This window comes from Diplotaxodon limnothrissa, linkage group LG15 (assembly GCF_057381915.1).
Source record: "Diplotaxodon limnothrissa isolate DT_005_m linkage group LG15, D_limnothrissa_male_GT1.1, whole genome shotgun sequence".
Taxonomy (NCBI): Eukaryota; Metazoa; Chordata; class Actinopteri; order Cichliformes; family Cichlidae; genus Diplotaxodon; species Diplotaxodon limnothrissa.
In genome coordinates, this window is record NC_140610.1 from 35,260,126 (window position 1) to 35,281,409 (window position 21,284).

At 40.3% G+C, this 21,284-nt stretch overlaps 2 protein-coding genes across 3 annotated transcripts; one reads left to right on the forward strand and one right to left on the reverse strand.

Moving 5' to 3' along the window:
- The first annotated feature begins 1,441 nt into the window (after positions 1-1,441).
- spx (spexin hormone) lies at positions 1,442-3,874 on the forward strand. Its single transcript, XM_085373538.1, has 6 exons — positions 1,442-1,447; positions 1,896-1,979; positions 2,125-2,182; positions 2,309-2,371; positions 3,149-3,235; positions 3,810-3,874. Exons 1-6 carry the CDS (start codon positions 1,442-1,444, stop codon positions 3,872-3,874), a joined length of 363 nt encoding a protein of 120 aa, XP_085229664.1.
- Positions 3,875-4,409: 535 nt separating this feature from the next.
- gys2 (glycogen synthase 2) lies at positions 4,410-18,493 on the reverse strand. Of its 2 annotated transcripts, none has more exons than XM_085372092.1 (16): positions 18,247-18,493; positions 15,252-15,433; positions 14,314-14,505; positions 13,992-14,177; positions 12,235-12,379; positions 11,767-11,884; positions 11,542-11,662; positions 11,352-11,458; positions 10,406-10,465; positions 10,227-10,305; positions 8,481-8,594; positions 8,100-8,226; positions 7,898-7,993; positions 7,634-7,797; positions 7,015-7,095; positions 4,410-5,433 (listed from the first exon to the last, which is right to left on the reverse strand). In XM_085372092.1, the coding sequence occupies exons 1-16, from the start codon at positions 18,368-18,370 to the stop codon at positions 5,215-5,217; spliced, it is 2,115 nt and encodes a 704-aa protein (XP_085228218.1). In that variant the 5' UTR covers positions 18,371-18,493; the 3' UTR covers positions 4,410-5,214. The 2 variants fall into 2 exon arrangements, with proteins under 2 accessions (XP_085228218.1, XP_085228219.1); XM_085372093.1 differs by lacking the exon at positions 4,410-5,433 and adding an exon at positions 5,920-6,011.
- Positions 18,494-21,284: the final 2,791 nt, after the last annotated feature.

The window sequence follows — 21,284 nt, forward strand, 5'->3', positions numbered from 1 at the left end:
CCACATTACAAAACAAGATGCAAAATGCTTGGAAGTGGTGCAAAGAGAAGACCGAATAGAGTGGCCTGTGTGTGATTGGCCTGAGTGATGGGGGCTACTCAAACCATGGCTCAGATTGGTGAGGTGGGTGGGGTAGTGTTGTTGACGATCTGAATGGACCAGAGGAAGAAGCTGTTTGTGAGTCTCACTGACTTGAGGAGCCGACCACACCACTGCTGTGTCATCTGCAAACTTCACTATGAGGTTATTGCTGAAATTGGCTTTGCAGTCATGTGTGAGCAGGGTTTAGAGAAATGAGCTGAGGACTCAGCCCTGAGGGGAGCCAGTGTTGTAGATAAAGGATGGATAAACATGTGATGGTGTTGATCCTAACAGATTGAGGTGTGTTAGTATTGAGTTTTTGCAGTATCATCCTTAACTCTGCTGATATCCCACTGAAAGATGAGTCATCCAGGGCTCATTTTCTGGGAAAATCATCACCTGCACCAACTCTCTGTGGCTTTGGAGTTTGCCCATTCTCTGACCCAGGCTAAGGAGACGCTCCAAGCCCTGTTCATCACCTCCACATTCCCAATTCCTCCACCTCGCAGCAGTAGCAGCAGGAAATCCTTTCCACATCACAGTAGCAGTGGACAAGCCTTCCCACGTTGCAGCAGCAGCAGCAGTGACCCAACTCCTTGAGTCCCTCCTCGTTCACATCACCGCCACAGCTAAATCTCACCTCCTGCAGTTCTCGGCCCAACCATTCTTATGGATTTAACCACCATCCTTCTGATCAGCAGATGACCTGCTGAGCTACAGCCACCCCATGAGTGTAACCGTATTAAAAAATGCACACAAATGCTTGGTGGCATCTTTGAGTAACCAGCTACAATGTGGGAAATAGGGCAGTTAGTGATATTCTTCTATTACTGACAGTGAACATCACTCATTCACTCCTGTAGGCTGTGGACTGTTCCTTTCATTAGTGGATATGTTGCCTTTTGATTCATTAAATGAACTCACATCTCTCCGTATACCGCTCCAGTAAGCAAGGTGCAAACATTAAAAATTACCACAGAGGAGAATATTGCTGTTGTTATGAACATCCAGGGTGCTCCACATTTCATATTAATGGCCTGCAGCTCCGACTAATTTTGAAAAACCACCCTGGGGAGCAGGAAGTGTTTAGAGAAGCTTGATTCAATTCACAGGTATTTTACAACAGACTTCAGCTGTCTGTGAAAGGAACTGGATCGATTAGTGGCACAATTCATTCACTCTCCTAACCGCCCCCTTTCCATCAAACTTGCATGACCTATTGCTGGCAGCATCTTGACAGAGCATAGAAGGTTCACAGAGGATATAAGTAGAGGCAGAGGAAACACCACCAGCAGCTACCCTGAACCTTCTACTCTCTCATCGTCTCTGCAGGCGCCAGGCTTACAGGACCTGTGATACCATGAAGGTAGGTGGAAGGCATGAAACATTTGCAGTATTTTGGTGGAAGGAATTTATTTATTTATTTTTCTTTTAAAACAGGTTTCATTGGAAATTTTTTTTTAAATATCTGGGCTTTTTGCATCCTCAAAAAAGTGAAATGCATTCTTTCTTGAAAATGTCATTTAGGAAAATGTTATCTTAACTAAACATTTTAATATCTCACTTTCTAAAAGATGAATCAATCAGCAATATCAAAGTAATTTTGGAGATGTCCTCACTAAAAGTTCACTTTTTTCTTTGTATTCACAGATATATTGCATATACACGTTTTTCACTGAGGCTTCACAGTTACTGAGTTAATTATTAAAAGATTTCTTCAAGTGAATATAAAGGCACATATCTGAGTGAGTCGGTCTGTGAGGAAGATGAAGGATGCTGATGACATGATTTGATCATTTCTTTTTTGCTGACAGGGTTTGAAGACTGTCACAATAGCGTATGTACTCACACTTTTATTACTGGCAACATTTATCTCCCAGTCACGGAGCACGCCAAAGGTACGGCTGGTTTGATTTAATTTTTTTCCCCTGTTGAACTGCTTTGTTACAAGATTACCAAAACAATTATTCATATTCTGACAGTATTCTAAAGTCATAAAAATATCTCCAGCTTTGAGCTTCAAATACTATTTCTTCTATAAAGGGCTCATTCCAGCGAAGAAACTGGACCCCGCAGGCTATGCTGTACCTCAAGGGCACCCGTATGTATCTAGCTACTGACATAATAGGAACAGGGTGACGATAAACATTTACTGTCACCATTTATCTATTTATTTAGTTAGTTATGTAAATAAACCATAAAGTTGTTTTTAAAAACATTTTTTCAGAGGGAAGAAGGTTCATCTCAGAGGACCGAAAAGAAGGAGATGTCTACGACACTCTTCACCTAGGTACAATAAAGTATCCTGTAAAATGTAATAACAAATCCATCCATCCATCCATCCATTCGCTTCCGCTTGTCCTTTTCAGGGTCGCGGGGGGCGCTGGAGCCTATCCCAGCTGTCATAGGGCGAGAGGCAAGGTACACCCTGGACAGGTCGCCAGTCTGTCGCAGGGCTAACACACAGGGACAGACAACCATTCACACTCACATTCATTCGCACATTCACACCTAGTGACAATTTGGATTATCCAATTAACTTATCCCCACAAGCTGCATGTCTTTGGACGGTGGGAGGAAGCCGGAGTACCCGGAGAGAACCCACGCAAACACGGGGAGAACATGCAAACTCCACACAGAAAGACCCCGGCCTGATGTTGGAATTGAACTCAGGACCTTCTTGCTGTGCGGCAACAGTGCTAACCACCGTGCTGCCCTTTGTATAATAAGTAATAACAAATGAATAATTTTTTTAAAAAAAAGTAAAGAACCTTTAGTCATCATTGGTGATAACCATAACTCTAATTTGAAAGCAAAATAGCCTCTTGAAAAAAATGAAAATGGTTTTGGATATGTGTGGGGGGGGGGGAAACATTTTGATTGCACAGGGCTTATGGTAAACACTGATGGTGACTTAGACCTCACAGAGTTAACTTTCATTATTTAAAAGAATGACAAAAAAAAAAAAAAAAAACTTTCCATGTTTATACACAGTAAGTGGTTTTCATGGCAGACCTTGACCTGCAATCACCTTCAGGACTGTGTGTTGTGTTTTCTTGATTGTCAGAGACTCGTAGTCACAACACAGAGAAGCTGACTGTGGACCAGGCTGCTACTGTTCTGCTTAATTTCCTACAGCAAGCTAGAGAGGGAGGTGAGAGCAGAATCTGGACCTATGGGTTCTATATACACGTTTTTCAAATGTATGTTTTTCATGCTTTGAGCATCACAAGATGCCATGATGGCCACTTCAGCTGTTTTTGAGAGAAGGTAGATATTTCTAGAGCTGACTGGGTAACTCATATACTGTACACTGTCATAGTGCAACTCCGACCAAATATACAAAAAAAAAAAAAATGATTAACTGTCCTTTAATATCTCTGTGAGAAAACAGATGATTTAGGTGTTAGAGTTCAAGTTGTGGGAACTATGGTACTATGGTAGTTGTCAGCATGGCTGTGTCATTGCAGTTTTATGAAGGTTTTTTGCAACACAAATTTGCCTTTATGCCCTAATAAAGAAAAGAGATTGAATTTTTTTTTTTTAAATTTGTTCCAGTTCGAATAAACTTCAGATTGTAGTGAAAAGGCAATAATATAGAAAAAAAAAAAAAAAAAAAAAAAAAAAAAAATCTCAAATCTTGTGGCATTTAGTTCAAAATGTGTGTTTTGTTCTTCTTTTTGCTCAATTTCAATTCCATACTTTCTTTTACCGTTCCTCTCTTCTAGCTGATGAAAACGCAGATGAGGTGTATATCCAGGAGCTACCAGTGTGGAAGAGGGAATATTTCTAATGTTTGTATCATTGCCAGACAACCTCTGATTTGTTCTGTGTGGGGGAAAAGGAAGCTGTAAATATAAATTCTCTAAATATGAAATGTGATGTTTTAATAAAAAGAGTTTAATTGAAACTGTTTGGGGCAAATTTTCTACTTTTATGGGCAGTGTTATTTTTCAGGTATATAATCAATCCCTGTAAAACAAAATCAAGAAGCTCCAGATTTCAAAAATATGAATCAAGAATTTAAACAGAACTGAAATTAGGTTACTTGGAAATTCAAGGAAAGATAAGTGTAAACGTGATGATAAATAATAAAATAGAGTACATCAGAATTTTTGCAATATTAGACCACAAGATTACCTTGGAAAACTCAAAACATATACAAACCATTTCAGTCCAGAGTGAAGCAAAGCGTCTTTTGAATCAAATCACGTCATGTAGCTTGTTCCCTTATATTGCCATATTTAAACTACTGTGTAGAGGTGTGTGGTAACACCAAAGTGCACTGTAAAAATTGTGTACTTTAGAAAAAAAAAAAAAAAAGGCAATAAGTAGTCGTTAGATTTTGCCCATCACTTTCTTATGTGAAGTGGTAGTTGCATCATCCTAGTGATTCCAAATGTCACTTGTGCAACAAGTCCAATCACAAAAAGTCAGTGGATACTGAGACGCATAGTTTACAGATGTAACCAAATTTTTGCAAAGTCAAATGCTGCAGACCTTCCAACCTCAACTTTTCGGCCTTCAGATTAGCTCAGTGGTCCCTTTGTTCAGTGTAAAGTCCACGTCTGTGTTATACTTCCTGTTTTACTTTGACAGTCCCTCGTCTCATCTCATCGTTTTTGGTTTTGCTTTCTCTAATCTGAAAAATAGTCTTCTAAAATTAAAAGGCTACAGTGTCAAATTCATTGCTCATTCTAAATTGCTCCTAAAGCGCAACCCTCTATCGCTTCATGCAAACAAACAAACGAATGGAAAGCCTGTGACAGACACTTTGTTCTACTCAAGTTTATTTTAAATAACTGTAATGTTCAGTTAGCATTTTTCAGACTCTGCTTGACTAAAGTTATTTTGGCGAGCTAGCATTTGAAGACAGATGATAAACTTAGATTTAACCTTTCTACAAACTTTATAAAAAGTTTGTTATGCAGGGTGGACTTTATTGCCTGGCAGCAGAATAAGTGTAACAATTGTTAACAAAAGGTGATGATGTGGGGGGGGGGGGGGGGGGGGGTCGTCATTACTGTGGTGTAGACTGTGGGGCTAACCAGGCAGTGACCCCGCCCCCCCCACCGCACACATTTGTCTGTCAAGTCCATCCAACTGTAAAGGCCATAGCTACTCTGGAGCATTTCAGTTTCTTGACTCTCCTTGTTGCTGCTTCTTCCCCTCTGGCACAGCATTGAGCACAAATGGAGATTTGATATTCATCCGGTCCCTCTCGGCCTCCTCATCTTCATCATAGGGTTCATCATCGTCATCCTCAACATCACTGTGGTGGGGCGTGGAATGGATAGAGGCAGAAGGAGAGGGTGGAACCGAGTAGGGCCGGGGATACCGGAAACCCTCCGTCTGTGGAGACAAATGAGCCCAGTCACTGTAAGTCAGTGATTCCTAAACAGATCTGTGAATTTTGCTACACTAATCTAAAGTTGAAGTAGATCGTTAATTATGATTAGTGTGTGAACTCTTACCAGGTGAGCAGAGGAGCCTAATAAAGTAAAAAGGAAGCTGGCAGGCTGGCCTAGAACCATGAAATGCTCATTTTTATCTGATAATCGCTTAGAAACATTGGATTTAAAAAGCACTCTTAAATACTTAGGAAATTCTTGTTACAGCAGTTGACTTCATCAAGAAAAGAAAACAAACAACAACAAAATGTATATAGTTGTAGTATTTCAGACTCCCAGTTTGCATCCAGTCACAGAACTAACCTTCCTAATCTGTTTATTCAGTCTGTTGGCATCACCAGCTCCACTCCGCTCTCCACAAGAAACTGACAGAAATTCTCCAGAAGTATCTCAGCTCCCTTAGGAAATAGAGGATGCTCACCCCCTTCTTGTATACAGCCTCTGTGTTGGTCTTCCAATTCAGCCTTTTAATGTAGAAGTATCTGGATGTCAACTCCTGCACCACAGCGGCATCTTGTCCTACGATAGACACGGGACGTGTAGCCACCATCTTCGTTTAGATATCCATCACCTTTCTGGTCTTTTCCCACATTCAGAAGCAGAGGATTTCTCTGCTCCAAAAAAATGATCCACCAGTCCTGTGTACTCCTCTTGTTCCCAACATATCCAATCACTACAAAAATCAGTATTTCTGGCGATGTCATGAGCCAGATTTTTACGTCTGATTTTAAGTGGGATGTGTACAAGGACAACAAGAATGGACGCAGCAAGTTCCCCTTGGAGTTGCTGTATTGAACATTAGACAAACTATCTCACATACCGCAGTTTGTCAGTTAGACTGTGATACATGAGATCCTGAGATGTTTACTAACATTTCCTGTATGTCTCTCTTAATCTGACTGAATTGTGTTAAACTTGATAAATAAAACAAGATGACCCTCAGCAAGCATCTAGATGGAAGCAAGGCTTATGTAGAGACCAAATATGAGAGTCGACAATGCAATCAATCTACCTGCCACAATCTGAAGAGGGTCAAGTGATGTTTTCATGGACCATAACAAGTCTCTCAGACTTTCTCACATGTGATGTGAGGGCCGCTGATCATTAGGATCCGATGGCATCAACTTGTTTGGTACAAGAACCACACAGAATTTAGTAACGCCAGTACATTTCTCATGCTTTCAATTAGGTTGTAAATGTAACACAGGATCACAGCTAGCTAGCAAAGGTCCTAGCCTCATGAGAACTGAGGGGAAAGGAAGAATAAAAAAAATGTAAAAAAATGAAGTTTTTCTGTTTAACATTTTGTCGTCATTTCCTGCCTCTTTGGGCAAAAAGAGGCCAGCCAAACACACGAGAAAGGCCAGGATGTCCTCTGAGCACAAAAGGGGATCAGACATAATCCCCACAAACAGTAAACTCTTTAAATCACTTCACAAAGCTCTACTTTCTCCTCAACACTTACTCTACATAAAGTTTTGTGCACAACTATGATCAAAATCCCTTGTAAAGGATTCCTTACCTTCAGAGGGGCCATGGGATCCATCTTGAACTTGTCTGGGAAAGCTCTACTAAGGGCCAGGTGACGTGCATGTATGTAGAACTGTCAAACAAGCCAGAAATACATTAAGAACTGAACAAACATTTCAATGAAAGATTTGCAATGTGGGCGTCTGAACTACCACCTCTAATTAATCTTGACCATAAGAATACATCCTTCAGTAACGACGAAAGTAGTTTTAAAGTTGGTGCATGCTTTGTTCTACATATGGACCAATTATGAAATCTTGTATGCTTGTTTTGCAATCATCTTGGAGGTCAGCACGTTATCCTGTTAAAGGAGAGGGTGAACTATATAGCAGATCAATACATGGCACATTGTACCACAGTTCACAGGAGCCACAGCATGGTAGCCCTATATTTGACTTCTGTAAGTGGAATAGCCTAGCACAACCAAAGTTGGCAGCTTGCTGTTCACTGTTGTATACCTGTATCTGGTAAACGGCAAAAGCAGTAATGAAATTGATTATTTATTGGCTGAACCAGAATATAGTTCAGTAGTAGACTCCCGTTTTCTCTGATTGTGTCCTGTTCTGACTTTAACCAAGTAACTATTCAGGGCTTCAGAATCAGAAACCGACCCGTCCCAGGTATCTCCAGTCCAGAAGGTCAGACAGCCTCTCAGTTCGGTTGCGCTGGATGATACGCTGCCGCCGAGACTGCTGGCAGAAACTGAACATGAACTGAGTTAGCTGGTTGCAGGACTCCTCAGCAGAACGGAAGCGTCGGTCCACTATATAGATACCTGACAGAGAGGAGGAGGGGGGAAAGAACATAATCCATAAGGATGAACACACATAATTCACAGTGTTTGTGCACCCATGAGTGTGAATGCACTCACACACCATATGCAGCAGGGTCCGACACGTGCTCCTCCATGAAGCAACCAAAACCTGACAAATTGGTGGTCACACTAGGAATGCCCATTACAGTACACTCACCTGGAGAACAGAAGACAGAAGCCCTAAACAATATGCACAGGGGAAGTATAAAGCATTTGTGTAGAAACATGTATGCCTGGCTACAACATGAGGATGGTCAGTCTACCAGGTGTGTAGCCCCATGGTTCATAGTAGGAAGGGAACACTCCAAGGTTACAACCACGGACAAAATCCTCGTAGTCCATTGGCAGCAGAGGACTAGTCGAGGACAAGAACTCCGGGTGGAAAACAACCTGAGAGGGTGACACACAGATAAGAGTTGCCCATGTCCTTATTTGGCAGCATAGCACAAATTAAAACATAAAAGTTAAGCCAGTTTGTTTGTTTTTAATAACTACAAGTTAATAGATTAAAGACCAACTGTGTAGTCACAGTAGATCTCTCCACATTTTAGATATATATTTTAAAAATTAATATCTATCTCCATCAATAGAGAGATCGAGAGATCTTATCACACCTGACATGGCTGACATAATGTTTTGTTTACCTTGACACGGTCGTTCCTGGAGTTGAAGAGGCCAACACGTCTGATGTTGGACAGGATGGGATCTGCTGAGTCGTCCAGCATGTTGTGAGTGGTTACTGGAGGGAGGCTGTGCCTCTGCAAGCCAAGAGGTTAAAGTATGCGATTAGGATAGATAAACATAAAAGTGAGGAATTCAATTGACCCCTGAGTGATTTTAAAAAGTGCCTGGTGACCAGGCCCTTAGGCAATGGGGTCCAGTCAGATGCAGCCCAAAGAAGCTACACTGGCTTCCCTCCAGTAGGTCCACCACCTGCAGGTTAGGGTTAGAAGGCGCTATAGGCATTGGGTACATTGTGTGACAGGCGATGTTCAAAGGCAAAGGCTCTACAGGAGGGCGGTGGTCCAGTCTCCAGATACCAGGGCTGGCTATTAGGAAATAAAACATCACATCTCTGGTGGAATTGAAGCCTGAGCTTGTGAGAGGTTGAGAGATATCAACTAGATATAGTCAGGATCTGGAACCATCCTTGGCAGGAGCTGGACTCTGTTCTAGTCCAGAGCTGCCCTAAGATGTTAGGAGGAATCTGGTATCAGGCATCGAAACCAGAGGAGAAGATACGGACCCATCATCTCATCATGTGGAATGTGAGATTTCTTCACAGTAACGTGGACGAATTGGTGGCCCTGGCATCAGTGGGCATCTTATCCGTCCAATTAACCACACTAACACCAAAAAGTAAGACAGTCCATGTTTATCTGCATCTAATCCAGGCTGACCAAGGAGAGCAGAAATAAGACAAGGGGGGGGTCTGGCTGTGTTTCTGAATGATAAGTGTCCAGAGTTACACCATCTAACTATCAAAAAGACACTCTGCAGTAAGGACATTGAGCTGGTAAGCTAGTAGAATGAGGCCGTATTATCTACTGTGGGAGTGTACATATGTTATCGTGATAACATGTCTTCCTTCTCTCGCCCCAACCAGTTGCAGCAGATGGCCCCGCCCCTCCCTGAGCCTGGTTCTGCCGGAGGTTTCTTCCTGTTAAAAGGGAGTTTTTCCTTCCCACTGTCGCCAAAGTGCTCATAGGGGGTCATATGATTGTTGGGTTTTACTCTGCATGTATTATTGTAGGGTCTACCTTACAGCAACTGTTGTGATTTGGTGCTGTATGAACTTCAATTGAAGATTGAATAACTGCATGTGCCGCACTCTCTGCTAATACTGCGACAGCCTGCGATGTTATCCACACTGTTAACAGCAGACTACAAAAGGACCCACAAATTAAATGAACAGAGCAAGATGACAATTTAAAAAAATAAAATTGTATTATGTTATATGAAATTCAAAATAAAATATTCCAGCATAGCTTTAACATTTGAGTCAAAATGAAAGTTATATCTTTAATGTTGTTGAAATAAGTTATCCTGAAATTTGTATGTGCCTAAATGTAATAGTGGCGCAACCATAAACATGGCCCTTTATGTAGTAAAAAGGTCGTTTCTGTCTGGTTGAAAAGATCCCAATTTCCACATCATTTTACAGATATTAACATTTTCTTATCAAGAGTGTCACCTTAGGTGTAAAGATTTCAGCTGAACACAGTTTGTCTTGGGAAACAATACACTGGTACAATTTACTGATATTAATCTTTCTAAGTCATCATCAATAAGGACTAATGGTAGTCAGTTACTTGAAAGAGGGGAAGTAGAATTAAAGATTATTTCACGCACACACGCACACACGCACGCACGCACACACACACGCACACCTGTGTGGCGTAGATGGCTCTCTTCATAATGGTGAAGTCATCTCGGTCCAAAATGTTGTTGAGATCAGGGATCTGCCCTCTAATGAAAGAAGACATACATACATCATCATCATCGATCTGCAAATTTACACAACACTTTGATATCAACATCAAATACCTCAGCAAGTAGAAATACTTACTTTAACAGAGCATCATACAGCTTTTTACCAAATTTCTCCTTAACAGCATGAGCTGTATCCCTGTTAAAAGCAAAGGAAATCTATCACCACTGCAGTTGTTAGTTTGAAGCACCAACAGTAACAGAAAATCATTATTATTTAGAGTTTAAGAGTTAAAGCAGGGAAGGAGCAAAGTTCCTAAGTTGCATTTTTGCTGAACCATGCCCACCTTGGCAACCACTCATGAGGAAGTACACATTTTTTAAATCAATGTTGGATAATGACGAGTCTTTCAGTACAGCTTCCTAATGGAGGTAAACACTTTGTTCAGGCTGCAGTTAAATCAGGTTTGTGTTTCAAATCAGATCAATACCAGGCTGTCTCAAACTGTCTGCTATTTACAAGTGAAGATTGGATTTGTCTGATGTGTCGTGGCTGCCCAGAAAGGTCGATAAGCCCAAGCTTGAAGCAATAAATGTTGTGCAGGTGATCACCACAAACAGGTGGCGAACAGCTACACGAGAAGTTCAGGGAACTTGAGCATCAGTAGCGCCTAAAAATAAATTCTCCTAACAACACTCCTTTGTCTCATTCATTAGTGCACTTTCTTCCTTATTACCTGTTGGCATACAGCCTCTGCTTTTGCATGGCAACAACAACATGGCAGAGACAACTTAGAAGGCCCTGCAATTCCCAGGCTCCATTTCAGATTTCATTCATGTGCCGTTCTTTATAGCCTTCTTCTAAATTGGGAGGCAGATGCACTACAACCTGTGGGATTTACAATTTTGCCAAAAACTGCAGCTCCCCAAGTGATCAGTGAGGGAGAAAAATCCCAACAGATTTCCAGATCCCCCCCTCCCCGGGTATTGTTCATCACATTTAGAGTATATAATGGAAAAAAAAAAATGGATGTACTGTACAGAATTATTTAATTGCTACAAATAATCAGCAAAGCAGGACGTACCAAAGCTGTTTACGTACTGCCTGCCCCTTCAGTGACTCCACATTGAAGTTGTTAGTTTTCGCTGGCATGATGAAGAAAACTACGACCGTCACATCGTTTCGGTGGACCTGCAGAGACGGTGACGATAGGTTTCCATTAGATGTGTACAACACAACACTACCAAAAAGGCACAAAACAAACACGGCCTCACCCGCAGCAGATAGTTCAGTCTGGACAGTGATTCAAGGAAAATATCTGCTCCTTTGTTTGAGAACTCATAGCGCCCAGCAATGAAGAAGATGAGGGTTTTATCCAAGTTGAAGTCCAGGTGACTACCGAGATAATAAAGATTAATAAAATGAAATTTTCGATTCATTTTATGAAGTACAACAAACTTCGAGAGCTGCCAGGACTACTTTTTAATAAAGCAACAAACCCATAGAAGTGTCCCCTGATAAACTCCTGGATTTGGGCCTTCTTGGTGGAGTGCAGGTTTTGAAACTCATGCATGGCTGAGAACTTCTTCACATTCAGCCCATTTGGGGTGACCACATCTGTACCAACAAAGGAAAAGATGGTTTTATTCATTTTCCGTTGACAGCGGTATCAAAATTACTTTGTGTTTAGCTTCAACATTTTATTTCAAACTTGAAGGTATTTTTGCCATCAATCCCTGGAATACAGTTGTGTGACTGTGTGAACATCATACAGAAACTGATTACTTCAAGTTACTGTTGCTAGTTATCACTACAAATGAGTCAATCATGATATGTATTTATCTACAGGACTGTAGTGTGATTTGTAAAAACATTTCTTGCATGACTGTGTTGCATGGATCGTCAGAAAACCAATAGACAACGTAAAACTACGTTCTTGTGGAGATAGTATAGTGAAAAATTTCCACCTGGTTTCCTGTGCAGCATGTGGTTGGCCTCCACAGCAGTGATCTGAGAGACTGTCGTGAAGACGTGAGCACAGTGAACTGCTGCTCTCTCTAAGCAGTATCGGTGGTAGATCTGCCTCTCACCAGCCTCCTTGTCAATGTTAAACTGCCACACACAATTTTTAAAAACAGAAAAAACAAAAACATTCATTTTACTTTACAAAACCTGTTTAATTATCAAGCATTTTTTTTTTTTTAAACCTGCCCAGAGCAGCAGAATATTTTTCTGAATGCCTTTTTTTACCAAATATATTTGCTGTAACAAGAGGAGCCTACAGAGGGTCTACTTTTCTCATCTGAATGTTTTTGTTGCAATTATTTTAAAAAAGAAAATATTATTCATATTATCGCTTGTGGATATAATGCTGGAGTGGACAGAGGGTGAAGACTAGGCAAAAGACAGGAGAAGTGGAAGAATAGAAGGGACAAAAAAAAAAGAGGGAGAGATAGATGCAAACAGACGTGCTTCCTCTGTAACAAAGTACACCAACGATACAACACCTAAAAGACAAAACAGAGGGAGGTACACAAACAAATACAGAGTTATGCTGTGTGTGGATGCGAGCGTGCATACATGTTTAAATGAGCAAGAGAGGACACGAGTGCCCGAGTATGAGCGTTTGTCATGAAACATACTGGGAAAATGAGGATGAGACTGCACCAGTTTAGTTCACCGCATCCTCATTAATCCTACAAGGCAAGATCTCGACTACCCTCGTGGGACCACAAAAAGGTTTGGTTATAACAGCATGTATAATTATCAATTTCAGGCATAGTTGAGCATAAACAAGAGCATAATAAAATATTGCATTTCATTTATTCAATTAAATGAATTTAAAAAAAAATCTCTTTTAAAGTTCATTTACAGTTTGTAAGTCTGGAAATGATCCTGCTTTGTTTTACCACATTGGCTGCATTTTCTGACTCTCAGTTAACAAGATTCCATCGACAGAATAAGTGATGGTCCTAAGAATCATCTGTCAATTATCCATTCGGTCAAGGAGTAACCTTTAGCTCCACATTGACCTTTAGCTTGTGTGGCCAATTACAAACATTGCATTGACATCTCCAAATGTAGCTCAACATTACTAATGATGCTCTAAGTAGTCCTAAAAGACCTAAACCTTTAAATATGAGCATAAATCTTATGGCTGGTCATTGTAGGCAGAGAGGCGCGAGTGTGAGTTGCACGCGTATTTTGTGATGGACGTGGGGTGCCAGGAGACAGACTCTTAAGAACTTTGCTTTTTGTTCTGTTTTCATAGGTACACTGCAATAGGCCTCAGCATGCTGTGGGCTTCTCTTCTTCGCTCACTTTTTGCATTTCATATTGTAGTGTAAAGGCTGTGCAATATGAAATATAAAAATGATTACTATTGTGATTTGATAATATAAATAACATGCCTACTGTAGTGCCCCTATGTTTACAAACACTGATGTTTTTCCCCCTTCTATTAGGGTCAAAAGGATTTAAGTACTACCCAATTCAACTATCTGAAATTTATTTATAATGAATCTAATATGCACATTGTAGGCAACATATCAGCTGTAAAGATCAAGCTCTGATTCACAATAAAACATTGACAAATTTCCCTGCCTGTATTATTAACTAGAGTCATAAGAAGGGAATGGCTTGGTGTCCATGACAGTTATAGGCCAACTACAAACAGTGTTACTATGTGTCTGTTTGCTGTAAGGCAGTTCTCTTGTTCTCTCACCTTGTCCAGGTTGTTGTAAAAGTCAGTGCTCCCAGCACAAAGGTATCTTCCCAGCAGGGTGGCATGTGTTGTGAATACTGTCGCCATGGGAATTTTGCGTGAGCGAGAGAGAATAAGTCCAGGACCTGCCTGCCATTCATGGAAGTGACTGATGACATTAGGTTTGTCTCCAAGGTGGTCTGTCAACTAAAAACACAAAAGAAAGCTGCCATGTTTACTTATGCCAACCATCTCAGTGATGCATATTGAGATTTATTTATTTTTATAAATCCAAAACTCAGCATAGGAGCCAACAAGACAATTAGGTTCACTTATAATGCACCTCTTTGAAGAACCATGCAATAAGGGAGCCCAAAATGAGCGAGTCATTGGCTTCTCGGTCATGGAAGGGCAGACCAATGTTGCAGGTGTCCCAAAGGTCCCCTTTCCAGCGGTCCAGGTTCCAGGCTGCTGAGCCTATGTCAAACAGGATTACGTAGGGGCTGCCCTCAATCAGCCAGCGACCAAAATGAACCTGCATTAAAAACAAGTTCAGCTTTATTAGGGACACTTTCAGATTTAAGTGCCTCTGTGCTTCTATCCCAGGATATGCATTCAGTTTCATGGCAACAGTTTTAGCCTGAGGTTAGCCTAACCCTAACCCTACTTAGGGCGTAGGTGGTATGAAGATTCTGGTTATATCCACTTTGCTAAGAGAAATTTTGGATGCATGCATTTGAAGTATAAAGTGATCACTATATTGTGTTGTTTTTTGCATGACAGCAATATACAGCCAAGTTGTGTTCTTACAAACACATTTTCTATCTGCTCTTAAAGTTAGACAATATAACTTAGGGATCATTTTAAACATCTCCAAGGAGCCTTGCAGCTTTAGTGTAGCTTTTTACTAAAGTCATGCTAATTGTTATTTCCTTAAATGTATTCTGACAGTCTGATCTGCAACTGTCTCATCAGCATATGTGCACCCTCTAGTGGTCAAACACGCATTTGGCATCTGAGCCTCCTGCGTAACTACCATTCAGTGACCATCCTCATCCAGCAATCACATCATTCCCATCATACACAGCGTACATCCAGGGCAGCCCAAACTGTATGACAGTGATATTCATCATTTCACAATGATGAATAACTAATTTCATGGGTGAGAACCCCCAGACCCACTAGTCCCCTTTATGGTTAAGCAAATTGTATGCCTGTCAACTCAGTAGGTTTTGGTGTGTCAACTGGTACACAGATAATCTTTCCTCTCCCATCCCTCACCTGGCAGCCGTTGTGGATGAGGGCATCCATGGCCTTCCTGATGGCAGGATTTGGTGGCTCACAGCTCTCCACCTGAGTCTTGAAGTTGTGCTCGAAGTATGGTCCCATCATGTAGTAGTTGTCTCCCCATTCATCCACAGTGATCTTAGCCTTGGTCTGGATGACTGTGTAGATTCCCCCAACTATAGTGACACACAGGGCAAGTGAAAAGACCTGAAGTCACTGCAAAAGGTTTCAAACTTTTGACTTGACTTGTCTTTTAAAAATTCTTGTAAAAAGTCCAATAGGAACCAGTCTGTATGTTCACAGACTCCTAACACATTACTACAGTAATCTGTGGAGGGGGGGGGGAAAAAAAAAAAAAAAAAAAAAAGACTGTCAGTGTTTGAAAGAAAAGGGTAAAAACTTTTAACTGTTGCAAGCCAATAGTGCTACAATTTGCCACTTTTCCTAACCCGTCTGGTTAAGAAATGGCGTTAAAGATCGCCGTTTAATTAGTCAGAAAAAAGGGGGTGGGGTGGGGGGCGCCTTCAACACCCCTTCTGAGTGGCGGAAAAAAGGGCAGTTTTCCCGGTCTTTGAACGCCGCTTTTTTCTGCCACCCACAAAAACTGCGTTCATTGCGCAGCTACGTGACGTAAAAAGCGATCTGTCGGAGTCAACGCCATTTTTACGTTAATTCTTAATCCAGTTATTTATTTTGAACTTTAACTATTTGATGCAGAACACCTGATTATTCTGTAAATAGTTTTAAATGGTTATATAAAAACGCCTGAGGCCTTGCTACATTTTTAGGAAAGTAGTTTCTATATAACTTTGTTTGCAAAACTTGTGCATAATTTCTTTTACATTTACAATTTCTTTTGCTTTTCAAGTTCTGAAAATGATTTGTCAAACATGTTTGTAGTTTTTGCAGTTAAAAAAAAAGAAAAAACAGAAGTGTAACTTTTCCTAACCTCATATTATTTGTGTGTTGATTTTAGAGGTAATACAGTACGTCAAAATGAAAAGAAAAACCCCCCAAATCAAACAAGGAGTGCTGACAAGAATTATTTTAAACAAGGCAAGGTAAACAGTTTTAAAAATGTGAAATATACAAGGTAAAATCAAAAGTATTGAAAAAATGGCCAATTAAACCCCAGAGGGTTAAGTTTCTGAGTATCATTGGGGTGAATTTGCTGGAATGTCAACTGAAAGACTGAAAACTGTTTTGAGTGCTTTCTGACTTGCTAATGCCCTCTCTGCAGAATGACTGATTTCAAATTGCTCAAGAAGCAGCCTTATAACCGGTTACAGACTGATGGGCAACAAAAATTGCTTCCTCATAATTTTGATTTCCATCTTCATTGGCATTAGGTGAACAGACACCTGAATGATAATTAAACTACTGCTACTTCTATAGCTGTTCACATTTCCAGATCAGTTAATCAAATGCATTTAGTAGCAGCAACTGGCTGCTTTTCAGTCTCCTAATTCCTATGGAAGTATGAAAGATGTTCCTAGTTTTTCTATACAGTGTTTTTGCTTTTGGTTTACTTTTGTTAAATAACCTCTTATTATGTGCAGAGACATAATCCAGATTGTCATTTAAAAATACACAAAAATGGAAAGAAAGACACAAAACATACCTACATACATTATCATCAGCTGTTCAGTCATTTAGTCAAACACTAAATCACTGAAAATAGTCAGGGGCCATCAATTGCTTTAACAGATCTTTTATACAAACCCATTTTGACCAGGAGCTGATATTGCACTGGTGCCATTTGTAGCAGACACAAAATTTCTGGTTTGTCAAGTCAAGTCAAGTCAACTTTATTTGTCAATTCTGCCACATGTACAGGACATACACAGAATAGAAATTGCGTTACTCTCAAACCCTAGTGATTAGAAAAATGCAAATAAAATAATTAAAAAGTAAAAATTTAAATAAATACAATACAATTTTACGTATAACAAAAAAAAGCTATGCAATATACAATATACAATATTCAAGTAAGAAGGCATAGTGGTGCAAAATAGGCAAATAGGGGGGTATGTAGGGGTCAAAGCACATGTGGTAATGTTTTTCAGTCTCACTAGGCAGCATAAAGACAAATACTGATATTATCACCAAAACATTCAGTGGAGAATGACGTCTGAGCTGCATCAGAGAGCAGGGATCATATAAACAGTAAAGCCAGAGAAAACAGCAGAGTGCCTGATAACCTCTGAACCTTAATGTTCAAATTAATATTTACATTTTTAGATTCATTAATTTGAAATTAAAGGTAATTAAACACAACATGAAACAATGTGCTATTGTCACATCTTTAAAAAAAAAGTTGCAGTTTCCATATCCAACTTCAATCCAAACTGCCAGTAAGAGTGAATAAACAGGCAGCAGAAATCTTCACTATGCATAAAATGTTCTCAGTGATTCGAGGCAAAAGCCACAATTAGTACTGTAACACGACACCTGCTGTCCACATGCAAACATATTCAATATTCAGTCATTTTATCTTTTTTGTGTTTAGGACACTACATGAGCATCAGCTTAATGTTTAACTCTTCAGAGGGAGCACACTCAGTGCAATATTTGCTCTTCAAGGGGCAAAGAGTGACTCTTTCATAAAATATTACTAATATTAACAGACAGAGGGGGTTTTTTTAAACAGGAAATTGTCACATGGCATGTATTAGAGATACAAATTAAAGTAATGTTTAAACTGAAATACTGATACTTTAAAGATACACATTTGTTACTGTTCATTATGGTTTCACAAGTTTTTTTTAATTCCTTTGATTCATAGATATTTATACATTCTGTATATTGTTTTTCTAGCCACAAGAGTAATTTAAAAAAACAAATATATACACACGCACACTGAAATATATTGACTCAAACACATTAATATGAGCTAACTGATTCAAATGAAATAAATACTACAATGATACATCCAGTGTTTTACTGTATAAAATGGAAATAGAAGTAATACAGTTCTGATGAAACTGACCTTTGTTGGTGACCTCCCAGGAGACTTCGAAGAGCAGCAGGTCCTCCACAGGCAGCTCGTCCTCCTCCCAGGCCGGCAGCACCCCGGTCAGGGATGTCATGGAAAGCGAACGGGACAGAGGCATCTTACAGTTTCTGGGGGTCCAACAAACGTCACTGTTGGGAAGAAGCTCCGCTTAATCTCAATGTAGGACCTTCGAACCTGTTGTGGCTAGAGGCCAGAAAGAGCTTTCCTCTCCGAAGGCAAAGATGAGACTTATTAAAAAAAGAAAAAAAAAAAAAGTCACGAGGGCAAAGCACTTCCACCCCGCCTACCTTCCATAATCATGTCAGGGTGAAAGGTTTGGTTTTGGGGTTGTGTGTGATAAAAACAAACTGCAGCTGTGTGCTCAGTCTTACTATTTATTTATTTATTTATCTCTCTGAGGAGTGAAGGCCTAAAGTGATCAATCCGCTTTAGGCTGACTCCATGTTAGCTTAAAAGTGTTGTTTTTAGAGCAGATACTAAAAAACACCTTTACATTCCACTCAATACAACCAAATAAGGATTCTACAAACTACTGAACATCTACAGGGAAATTTCCTCGCTCACGCAAAAAACAGAATAAGGCCTGTTTTCGCCCCTTAGTAGTGTCAAACTCCAGAAAAGTCAGATATTATATCAGCGGAAGCTGTTCACTCCTGAGTCAACTATATTAGCTAGCATGCACATGTGCTCCGTGAGGAACCACCCTGCTGCTGCTTAACAAGGCAGAGTTGATTAGCAAAGGTGCAGCAGCTTGTACCAATCTGACACTTCTCTCCTTAAACCTTACCAAAAAAAACTCACCCCAACTACTTTTATCTAATTAAGACTATTTTTGTAATGGTTTGTACTAAGGAATGATTTTGTAATCTGAATTTCTAAAACCAATAAAAGCAAAAATCAAAATTTGCAAAATAATTTGTATCTAACTGAGACTCTTTGCAGGCCTCAATGAGCTCTTACACTGGCTGACTGATTTATGTAGCTTTTTTTCATCTTTGTGACCAGTCAAAGTGCTTTAGTCTACCAGCCACATCTAACCATACATCTATGCGGACTTCCTGGTGAGAACATACCCCTAGGCAGCAGTTTTTGATATGGGCAACATGGGCGGTTCCCCAGGGCAGCATCATGGCATCTGCAAAAAAAAAAAAAAGAAAGTTGCTCGCCCTTCTGTTTGCAAGGTGCGCCTGCTGCTTACAGGAGGAGAGGGGCGGGCCGGCTGGAGCGGCATCTAACGACCAGCTTGCAAAATAAAACAAAATAAAAACAAACCAACAAACTAGGGCTTTCAATGTAAACGCCGTTGTCACGATTAATGCTATTAAAATTTTCAACGCAATTAATCCATTTGGAGCGCAGAATGACTCAAAATCCCTGAAATGTCTCTGTCAATGCATTTCGGGCACTTTGTCCAAAGTTTTGTCCATTCTGTGCTGCAGATGGTTTGATTGCGTTAAAATTTTTAATCTTGATGACGGCATTAACGCGTTAACGTTGGCAACCCTACAACAAGGGGTCCTAGCACTAGGGTTTGATTAGAGCGTGGAATATTCTTCTTATGAGGGAAACTGATAATCACTGCACTGCAAAAAGCTATGTGCTTTACAGATAACTGGGAAACTTTCTGGGAAAAGTCTGGTGTTGTTAGGTGAGGCAGCATCCATCCCACTTTGAATGGAGTGCTTTCATTTCCACCCAATATGTAACTATCCAGAGTTGGGACCATGAAGCAGAGCTGCAGTCTTACACACCTCTGTGCAACTTCTTTCCTCTTCCATGTACAAAGATAGGCAGAGCCTTCGGCTTTTAGACGCCTCTGTATGGAAAAAAAATAAACTGTGACAAAGCACACAGTTGGGACTGGATCAGGTAACCCTGAATACTCTGTTAGTTAAGCTGTAATAGGCCTAGGCTGCTAGGGGCTTCCCATGATGCAGTTACTGTTTCCTTTTCACTCACCTCTGCATTTAATCATTAGTTATTATTCATCTCTGGCTCTCTTCTGGCTGTCCCTCCCCGAGCGTTGTTCTGCTGGAGGTTTCTTCCTGTTAAAATTGAGTTTTTCCTTCCCACTGTCGCCAAAGTGCTTGTTCATAGGGGTTCATCTGATTGTTTTTCTCAATATTATTATAGGTCTTTACCCTACAATATAGAGCACCTTGAGGCTATATAAGCAAAACTGAATTGAAAATTGAATTCTATTGCACACACTGTAGTTGATTGCATAGAACTGGTTCAGTGACAACTCATGACTTTATATTGACTAAGTAAATGTTGCGGAAACTTTTACCTGGTCTCATTTCAGTAAAAATATAAATCTGATGCATGGGGCACTACCGCCACCAACTGGTGTGGAGTGTATATACAATTTTTGATGTGATAATTAGGTATTAAACATGTTACTGTCATGGTCCGTGTGAGTGGCTGTGTGTTTTTCCGCAGAGCTGGAGTTCCCACCTCTGGGCGCAGCTTCCTCATTCCAATCATGATCTGCGCCTGTTGGCAATTTGGGGCTGCCTGCATATAAGACCAGCGCTCTCAACACACACTCAAACACATCCTGCTATAGCAACACCCTTTTAACACATGTTCTTCGTTCTTATTCAGATATTTATTAGTAAGTGAGTTATGTGTATGTATATATTGTATATATTGTGCTATTTCTTACTTCTTGTATTGTCTGTTTTTGTTACTGTTTGGACTGGAGCACTGTAACCAACATAATTTCCCCTAGGGATCAATTCAATAAGTCTTCGCCAGACCAACAAGTTATTCCTGTGCATCATCGTATTTGGTGTATGCTTCCCTGGTGTTTGTCTGTGGTTTTCAGGAATCGTCTGGTACATCTTTTCACTCTCAACATTACTCACCACTTCTGAACGCTTGTCTGCTCAGTAATCATGATCACAGCCCAAGCTCTGTTAGATATCCATTTACCCGCCTGCCTTCCTCCCTGCTCCTTCTCAAAGGATTCACGATAAACACTCCCTCTGGACACTCGGATTCTGGAC